A 9730-nucleotide genomic window follows, 5' to 3' on the forward strand; every position below is an offset into this window, starting at 1 on the left:
GTCGTGTCACCTTAGTCTGCAGCACATCCGTCGTGTCTTCCACACCTGAGATCCGTGTCTCGGCATCATCAACCCATGTTGCCAAATCCTGCATCCGGGTGTTTGTTCGCGGATAGCAGCAAGCACAGTGTCAACTTTAGCATCCAAAGACTTTCTAATGCTGTCAGTTATCTTACTCAAAGCCGAAAGAATACTCGGATTAACATCACTCCCAGTTTCCTCGGTCTCTGCAGTGTCTTCTACCTCGCTAACGTTGGCTTCTTCGGGCTCAGCCGCAGCAGGCTCCACAACGCAGCTAGCATGCACAGCCGAAGCTGTCTTTTTCTTAGACTTGGTGAGAGGCATTTTCGAAAAATAGTCGTCCAGGCTCATTATAGAGCAACTCTCCCGCAAATGTATAACGTTTCACCAGGTGAACACGTATTTCAGACGGATATTCAGGAAACCTCACTGGAGCTCAACAGAACAGGTGTTTGTGCTACAACGCCATCTTACCAACCTCCCAAAAGTGATAGTTGATTATAAATGTGTCTAAAATAATCATTTTCAACAGGCTTCCTTAAAATGCAGTCAGTTTTGTTGGTTGTTCTGCAAACAGATACCCAGTTGCCTGTTTTAGCTGCCTGATAAGTGTTTGCTGTATTATTAAATAGCACTTGCCAAATTAACCAGGACTGAAATCTTAAGGATTACAATCTCCTTGCACATTGTTCCATATGATGTGCAGAATGATGTACTGTATGAGTTAGATGGCTGTTTTCACATTCATTTGCTGAAGGATGAAAGTTTGTCTGTACTCACCTTAAATCTCAGTTTCAGATTTGCAGATACAGCAACTTGATTGGCTGAGCTCGACATGATCACGGACAGCAGATAGCTTTGTCAAAAGTGTGAGGAATTGGGACAGAGAAGACGTACACAACAGAGGTGCAATGATGACACAAATTCGTGAAGCGTTCCTCATTTTCTGACTTTTTTCTCACTTATTTACAAAAACTTATGAGGTTACAAACTACAAACTGGGGAAGCAGTGAAGCTCAGTGGCAGTAGCGTTGCTTTACAGAGCATATGGAGTGTCTCACTTAACACAAGCAAATATCTGTAATAAACTAATAAAAACAGCAACAAAAAAAACTACAATAAAAAAAACATGTTTCCTGTCTTTATTGTTTCTGTGGATCAAAACATTTTCTGTTTGTGTCTGTATGTGTCAGTAGCAGTACAGCAGCCAGTTGCCAGAGACATTTTAAGCATTACACAGACACTTTTCAAATAAAACATTTAACCTAAACTTACCATTTCCTCCACTGTGTCTGTTCACTGTTGAGCAGTTCGTGTACAGAGCTGCTTTATTTCAACAGTCTCCCAAGACTGTCAAATAAAAACTCAACAATACATCTTTTAATACCCGAGACAGTTGGATTATAAAGTATCTTTGATAGTATGTTATACGAGTTGACCAGGTAATTATGCAGGTATTCAAGTTCTCCGTCGCTACCACGGATTTCCTTCAATTGGACTGTCAATTTCCAAATATCTATACATAGCCTAATTAAAATGATGCTGGAAACAAGCAGGCCATTACTGCATCTAAATTACGGAGTCAGACAACTCCTGTGTGTGAGAGAGAGAGAGAGAGAGTGTGTGTGTGTGTGTGTGTGTGTGTGTGTGCTCTCGTAAATATTATACCATTACCAACGGTATGGGGCCATGAATCCTCATGGGGCCATTTTGCTGGGCCCCACACCGTTTAGTGCTTTAAAGTGGCTCAGGAGCCTTCCCTGATGCTCCTCATGCTTTTTTCTCACTTGGCCCACAAGGTGACAAAAAGTGGAAACGTGTGTGTGAAGTGTGTGTGCTCACTGCACACCTGGAGGTGGGGGGATGCCACTGCAGCCACAAACACACTTCCGGAAGTGTGTGTGATATTAGCCAATATTAGCTAATATTCAAGACCATTAAGCGTCATAGTCTCGGGATTTGTTTGAGAGCTAATACTGTAATGACAACACGGACCGATGCTGTAACAACTGAACCTCAAATTATTAAGGTAAGTTTATTTTCAGTTTTATTTTATTTTTAATTAAGATTTTTTGTCTATAAAAAGTTTTGTGGGACTACAAGAAACAAACTTACAACATTAGTAGGCCATTAATACAAACTGTGCCATTTGATGCTTATATTAGCTGCTAAAATTAGCAACAGGTTGCTAATTTTTTGCTTATTTTAGATGCTAAAATAGCTATAGGTAGAAAGCATTGTTCCCCAGATAACAATATAAAAGACTGTTTCTGTTATCTTAGGCTAATTAGCTGCTAACCATTAGCTTTGGATGGAGCTTTTATGAAATCTTTATTTCACATTTGAAAAAGTAAAGACAACAGACACTGATAAACACTGATATATATATATATATATATATATATATATATATATATATATATATATATATATATATATATATATATATATATGTACACACACATATATACGCTAGCGCTTTTAGCGGAAATATCATCCGTCCGTTGACGCAATCCGGTGGAACACATGGCTAATTAACCTGGCGAATATTCATGAAACGGTGGAGCTCTGAAGTGAGGAGTTTCAACGTGCTGTCTTACGTGAACAGATGACTGATAAGGTATTTGATAAATGTGTTGTTGCCGCTTTCAATGGAAATGCTCGTCTCGTACTTATTTTATGGAAGCTACGATACGAAGTACGGTAGAAGCTGTTTTGCTAAGGGCGAACATCCGGGTGACTTACAGCTAAGTGCTAACAGTGTTCAACGCAGGCTCTAAGGGGGTATACGAGCACACGTAACGTCATGTTATAGTAGTCAATAATGTCACATAATCATTGTAAAACAAACTTAATTGTTCGGTTACGTTATATGCCTCGCGGTAGGCACGGGCCCGGTCAGTAAAGCTACCTGTCACCCGAGACTTGGGCCCAGTCAGGGTCGCTACCTGTGGTCCTAGGCCCAGGGCTTGTCAGGTAAGCTAACTGTGCTCCGGGGCTCAGGCCTGGTCAGGGAAAGAGTTGCGGTAGGCATGGCTAGATCAGTTAAGCTTTGTGGGGTCCGGGCCACCCCCTCAAATGTAGTCGTGTTGAGAAATAGTTAAGCTAACCGATGTTATTAGTCAGGGGTTAATGATCTGTGTGAGTCACAATAATTGACGCAGAGATGGGGACTCGACTTAAGTCGCACCCACAGAGACTTCAGACTTGACTTGGACACGTGCCCAGAAGACTTCAGACTTGACTCGGACTCGTGTTTTGAGACTCGTGAACAATCATTATTTTTTTTGGCTCGTGCCTCCCTCCTGACAGGACGACCGACGATCTTTTTCTTTTTTTTTTTTTGCCGTTAACACACCACTACAGCCGCAGCGCCGCATGGCCGGTAACGTTATTCAGATGGAGGTTAGATCTTCGTATTTAACTCCTACAGAGTGCAGCCAAACACCAGTGTCTAAAGAGAGAGAAGCAGCAGAGCTCCTCTGACAGCGCAGTCAGCTGCGGGTAAGTGACAGGTGACTGTGAACCCGCTTTTCTTTTCTTTTTCTTTTAGCCTACATGTGAGGCACAACGTCCGTTTGTTGTCAGACCTTCCTTCACTGGGACTAGCTGCTGCATAACTGGCACATATCAGGCTACTGTAGGCTAAATCCTCCTGTTTATTTATGTTTTTGCTGCGAAATATGACTGAAGGCCCTTATGGTATGTGGACACGCCCCCATGAGTTGACGGAGCTAATTAAAAAAATAATAACAACCTGTTCTTCTCTCAGAAACATGCGGTTCCAGAAAGGTTTTGCTGCACATAAAGATGTGAGCTATACCATCCAGATCTTATGACCTATAGTATAATTAACAGCCTAAATCATTTTCCATGTTGTTCATTATGGTTTTCTGAATTCAACAAAGCAAAAAAAAGGAGAAAAGACCAGTGCAGAGGGCAGAGCAGCCTTGATTTTTTCTTGACTCAGAATACAGTTTCCTTTTAAAAGAAAGCTTTCATTGTGTGTTTTCTTCATATTGCATTGCAATAGCCTATTTAAAGTGATCATATGATAAACAACTAATCAATACTGTATGCTAATAGATAAAGGAGTGATAATAACCTACAGTAAATGCTTTGAATCTCTTAGATATAGCTGTGCAGTATCCTAAGTAGACCGGATAGCAGCAGATGATAGAAGGCTCATTACAACCAGAAGAGACAGGAGGACTAAAGACTTGAGACCTGATGAAGTCTCACCCCTCAAAGACTTGAGACTTGACTCGGACTCGTGATCAAAGACTTCCGACTTGATTTGGACTTGCAAAAAAAGACTTGTGAACATCTTTAAATTGAAGCATGAATCCAAAATAGCTATATTCGTAGCACATGCCATATTCTCATAATTGAGAAAATAAATAATAACGTGCTAAGCTACAGTACAGAATTAATGAATGAGCAATCTGTTTTCTCATGCTGCACAGCTGTTTAATGTTATAAAAATATTTTCACAGAGCAATGACATCCAAAAGGAAGGCCCGGAAAGCCTGTTGAAGATGCAATCTCATATATTCTGTCAGCTGGAGACAAGCCATGGTTTGCAGTGAGATTTATCAATAATATCAAAGGTATGACCTCTTGCTTTCAGTAGCTGCAAATTACAGCAGCACATTTTTAGATACTATTCATTATTAACATTCTTCATTCAGAAGATATCTTATAGAAATAAGTGGCTTCAATCGTCTGTCTTTTTTAAATCCAATGTGTTTAGGTATACAGTAGGTGTGTATAAATGAGCCTGATTTCCATAAGAGAAGTTTCAGGTACACACTGGTATAATCAAATATACAAATGTAAAGTTATTGATTTTATTTCTGCTGTATGTAAAGTGTCCAGCACATTCAAGTACTATTAAGGTAAGTGCTGGACCAATAGAAGACTGTAATGAAAATGTGAAACAGTTTTGCATATTCAATAGTAACATTTTAAGTTAATGCATAGAAGTAGTTACACAAACGGAGAACCAGAATACAGGCTTGTAGGTCATTTAGTTATCACATGATGGTCCCTGTTAAACAGAAAACCTTCATATTTAAAAAGTCATGTCACATTTTAGACAATTTTAGAAAGACAACTATACAGAGAACAAAAGTACACAATTAGACCTATGATAATCAAGCATTCAATCTGGCCTATAACTAGATAAAGTCATCTCTTTATTTGAGATAGTATGTTCCAGAACATTTAGGGAATTAAATCAAGCTCACAGGTCTTCCCAAAGGAGGGAGATGACGTATTGATCTGGGGTCAGCTCATAGGAGCTAAAGAGTACAGACTTTTTTTAATGCTTTATGAGAAAAGTTAAGGCAACTTGGTGTAACTTTTATTTAAGTTTATTTAATTCTGTGTCATTATAGGAAGAGGAGTGTTTGCTACCGAACCAATCGAGCAAGGTTCTTTTGTGTTGGAGTACAGGGGTGAATTCATATCAGCTGAAGAATGCAGATCAAGGAACTACTCAGAGACACAGAGTACATTTCTGTATGAGTTTGATTGGCAGAAACGCCAGTGGTGGTAAGTAGGCCTATATGAGATGTATTTTTAGTAGCAATTAGGGGATTCTTGTTTAGACCTGAAATGTGCTTATATATTTGATGAACAAATGAATGAAATATTACACCTAATGTACTTTAAATCTCAAGTGGCTCTTCTAACGAAACTATGAAGATATATTTTATAAAGTTTATATTTATTTGATGTATTGTTTTTGTTTATTCTTAGTATTGATGCATCCAAGGAAGACGGCTCCCTTGGAAGATTAGTGAACGACAACCACAAATCTCCGAACTGCGTCATGAAAAAAGTTATAGTGAACAACAGGCCCCATTTGTGTCTGTTTGCTGTGAGGAACATCGAAGTAGGGACTGAACTTGATTACAACTATGGTGATTCAAAATGGCCATGGCGTCAAAAGGTGATGATGATCATGCATTGGTTACACTACATGATTGTTAAAGATGTTAGTTTCACTTCACACAACTTGAGATGAAATGAGAATCTTTGAGTCATAGTAAGACCAGTGTTCAAAGTATATTTTTCTAAAAAAAAAAAATAGTGAAAAATAATGAAAGTTCCTTTCATTCTAATTAATGAAACTGTCTACACAAGGTTGAAACCAGCACTTAGAAAGAAGAAATCTGCTTTACAAACTTAAAAATATTCCATCCTTCTATGTCATTATTATTATAAAAAATGCATCATTAGGTCAGGTGTCTTTGAGGACATGAAGAGTAGTTATACATAGTAGTAGAGTAGTAACATACTGTTTCAAATGCAGATTTTATGTGAGCAAAGCTTTGTGACCTGTATGTATTTCCAGACTCATGATTCCTGTCAGAGCTGACTGCTTCTTCTTTTATGTCTAAACATCAGGTGACATCCAAGCAGGCTCCAGCAGCAGAAGAAGAGATGGCTGTGCCTCCTGTTGATCTGTCCTCCAAGGTTTATGGTGAAGATGATGATGCTGCTGCTGAAGATGATGGGCCAAAGGTAATGGAAAGAATGAATGTGATTGAGTTCTTTATAAAGTGCACTGATAACTTGACAAACTAGTTTCTATTTGATCTCCATTTAGCTAACTGGTTTCACACACACAAGGTTCAGGTCATGTCTTAATGGGGCCCTGTTAGGTACTCTTCCTACAAAAGGGTTTTCTAACTTTTCCCTTCCACACACACACACCAAGTTTCAGTTCATGTCCTTACTGGGGCCATCCGTATGGACCCCTCTATAAGTGATTGTTAACCTACAGGACAACACTTCTCTGCATCCAAACTGAAGTATTTACAATAACAATAATGCACTTTCTGAGCTGCTGCATGATGAAGACAATATTTTGAAGGGAGATCCCTTTTTAGGCCTCTGTTGGGATGTTAAGATAGGGAGACTTCTAAGAGTGACCCTCGTGGGGCCCTGGATTATAATACCTTTGTGACCTGTACGTATTTCCAGACTCATGATTCCTGTCAGAGCTGACTGCTTCTTCTTTTATGTCTAAACACCAGGTGACATCCAAGCAGGCTCCAGCAGCAGAAGAAGAGATGGCTGTGCCTCCTGTTGATCTGTCCTCCAAGGTTTATGGTGAAGATGATGATGCTGCTGCTGGAGATGATGGCCTCTGTTGGGATGTTAAGATAGGGAGACTTCTAAGAGTGACCCTCGTGGGGCCCATTGTGTGAATCCCCCTTTCTGTGTTTTTTTTTTCTCAATGGGTGACACCTTTCACTTCCAAAGTAACAAGTAACCTTTGGATTACCAGTAAAGTAATCCAAAGGTTTTCCTGTACTTGTTTTACACACTTTCTTAATAGGGCTGAACGATTTGGGAAATTAATCTAATTGCGATTTTTTGGACCAATATTGCGATTGCGATTTAATATGCGATTATTTTCCTTATTCAACAGACAGAAACAATACCTGTTCTATATTATGACCACCACAATATTTGATTCATTAAACATTGGTTGGTCTTTTCCTTCCTTCCTTTTCCTTCCTGGCTTCACCCAACAACTAAACATGAGTGAAAAAAAAGTTTTTCTCTTTTCTAATTACCTGAGCCTCATTACAAATAACTACTTATCACAAACACTGATGCTAACAGCCTAGCACTGATAGTGAAACATGTACAGATGAAGCCATTTCAAAGTTCCCGTGTTTCCTTGATGGCTCCTTGACTGGTCCTTGACCGGTCCTTGGCTGGCCGATAATGGAAGCAGGGGGGAAATGCGATCCCCCCGCGATGACGTGGTCAATGAGGTCCAGACTGGAAACGCCCCTAAGTTGCCTGAGTGAAAACCAGCTGCAATGCCTCATTTGTCCACGGGGAGGAGCAGTGTGTTTAGACCCACTGCTCATAGAAAAGATTATGCTGTCCAACGATTAAAAAATTAACCAGATTCATCATGTTACAACCCTATGAATAAACCTGATTAAAATACTAGGCTAAATATTATATACAGTAATATTACTTGTTTTACTTCTATTCTTCTGTATAATGTAGCCTAATGAAGGGTACAATATAGTTAATCCATTAGAAAGTAAGGATGCAATTGAGGATGCCGTACATCTGACAGGACACCGTCCGTCACAGGAAACACTCACGGACACTTAATAATTCCTCTGATTGATCACTGATCACTGTCACTGTCAAACCAAGAAATAGCCCATGAGACAAACCCAGTCTAGTGATTTAAAACAGGACGCGCTATTTAATAGCAACGTAGTGTTAATATTATATGGGTTCCCAATCCGACCATTTTTTTGTGTATTATTTTATCATTATTAAAGCAAAATAACTTTATACAAAAATACAAACAAAACAAAATAAATGTATGTCCATCAACATTATAATGAATAGGCTATAGGCTTAATATTAGTTTGCATCCAGCGTGCTGCGTGGACTTCATTACATCCGCTGCACTGCTTCTACCACAATTATGAAATGTTAAGTTTATACAGTCTGTGACTGTGACCCTCATAAAAGTAATATTTTACAAATCTGCATTATATAAACGAAATTCGTTAAAGCAAGTCATTTGGCAACTTCTAGTTCATTCAGTTAAACTAAGTCTGTTCAGCTGCTGCTGGAGAGGCTGCCAGCGTGAATGATCACTGGAGTAAAGAGTTGAATCAGTACATATTTTTTACACAAGTATCTGTAGTAGGCTACTGCTTGACGCAGGCATGACTCAGAAGAACATGCTTGTACTTTTTAATCATAGTGCGTTGTGTTAATTGATCAGCTGTGTTGTGTGTTACCGGCGCAGCACGCGTTATGTTTTCGCTCAACGTTTGTGTCGGAGGCAACTGTGCTTGAGTACACTTGGGTTTTGAGGTAATGTGAGTGCGGGCCAGCGGGGGACGGGGGGCATTCGCTTTGAAAGACAATGGGACAGCACTGTAACCATCCCCCTCAACCCATCACCTTCGAGCTGGACACCTCCCACACCGAAAATCAACATCAAGACACTGTCTGTGCCCCCACTATATCCAGCACATATGCTACTGTGTGTGGTTGAGTTTTCAGTTTTACACCAATAGTTAATTAACTAGTTAGTTACTGTAATAATAATAACGAATCTGAATTCAAACTCAATTTGTCTGACTTATATTTATCTTTTTCATATAATTAATGCTCATTCAACTCTGTCTGGCCCATATCTGTTGAGGCATCTGAGCCTCTTTCTCAGCCTTGCGCAGGCTGAAAACCTGACGCAAGAGAGATTTGACTATTATGAAAGCTAACAGTGACCCCTCTCAGAAAATAGTTCCGACGTCCAGGGACACTATTCTGATTCTGAATCTCTGTGCGTGAGTTGTGACCACTGACCTGTCAGTAAAAAATTATAAAACATCAGAATGTGGGCTAGTTTGTGACAGAAGCGCCATCTCCTGGTCAAACCCTGTATTACAATGGATAGGTGGGTTTACACGAAAAGATAGACACGCCCAGGAGAAGGAGGGGGTCTCTCCAGCTGCTGGAACTCAGTTGGAACTTGGCTGGAACTTGGCTGGGATTCAGCTGCCATTCAGCTGCCATTCAGCTTGGAGGGGAACTTTGAAGTGGCTACTACTGTACAGTCTGCTTGTGGTAACTGCACCACAGTGTCTATATGAGATGGTATGCTCAACCTCTCTGATTATTTTGTCTTTAATGATGTTTAGGAATT

General features: G+C 39.8%; 1 protein-coding gene across 1 annotated transcript; it reads left to right on the forward strand.

The window, feature by feature from the left end:
* The first annotated feature begins 3704 nt into the window (after positions 1-3704).
* On the forward strand, positions 3705-7241 carry LOC128365011 (N-lysine methyltransferase KMT5A-A-like). The gene is made up of 6 exons (XM_053325625.1): positions 3705-3723; positions 4536-4631; positions 5421-5577; positions 5785-5977; positions 6436-6552; positions 7068-7241. The coding sequence occupies exons 1-6, from the start codon at positions 3705-3707 to the stop codon at positions 7239-7241; spliced, it is 756 nt and encodes a 251-aa protein (XP_053181600.1).
* Positions 7242-9730: the final 2489 nt, after the last annotated feature.

Source organism: Scomber japonicus, chromosome 9 (genome assembly GCF_027409825.1).
Source record: "Scomber japonicus isolate fScoJap1 chromosome 9, fScoJap1.pri, whole genome shotgun sequence".
Taxonomy (NCBI): domain Eukaryota; kingdom Metazoa; phylum Chordata; class Actinopteri; order Scombriformes; family Scombridae; genus Scomber; species Scomber japonicus.

Bases quoted from the DNA above. Each gene is read 5' to 3' on its own strand.
- LOC128365011 (XM_053325625.1), top strand. The intron at 4,632-5,420 runs GTATGACCTCTT...GTGTCATTATAG, and splicing joins ATTTATCAATAATATCAAAG to GAAGAGGAGTGTTTGCTACC. The intron at 5,578-5,784 runs GTAAGTAGGCCT...GTTTATTCTTAG, and splicing joins TGGCAGAAACGCCAGTGGTG to TATTGATGCATCCAAGGAAG.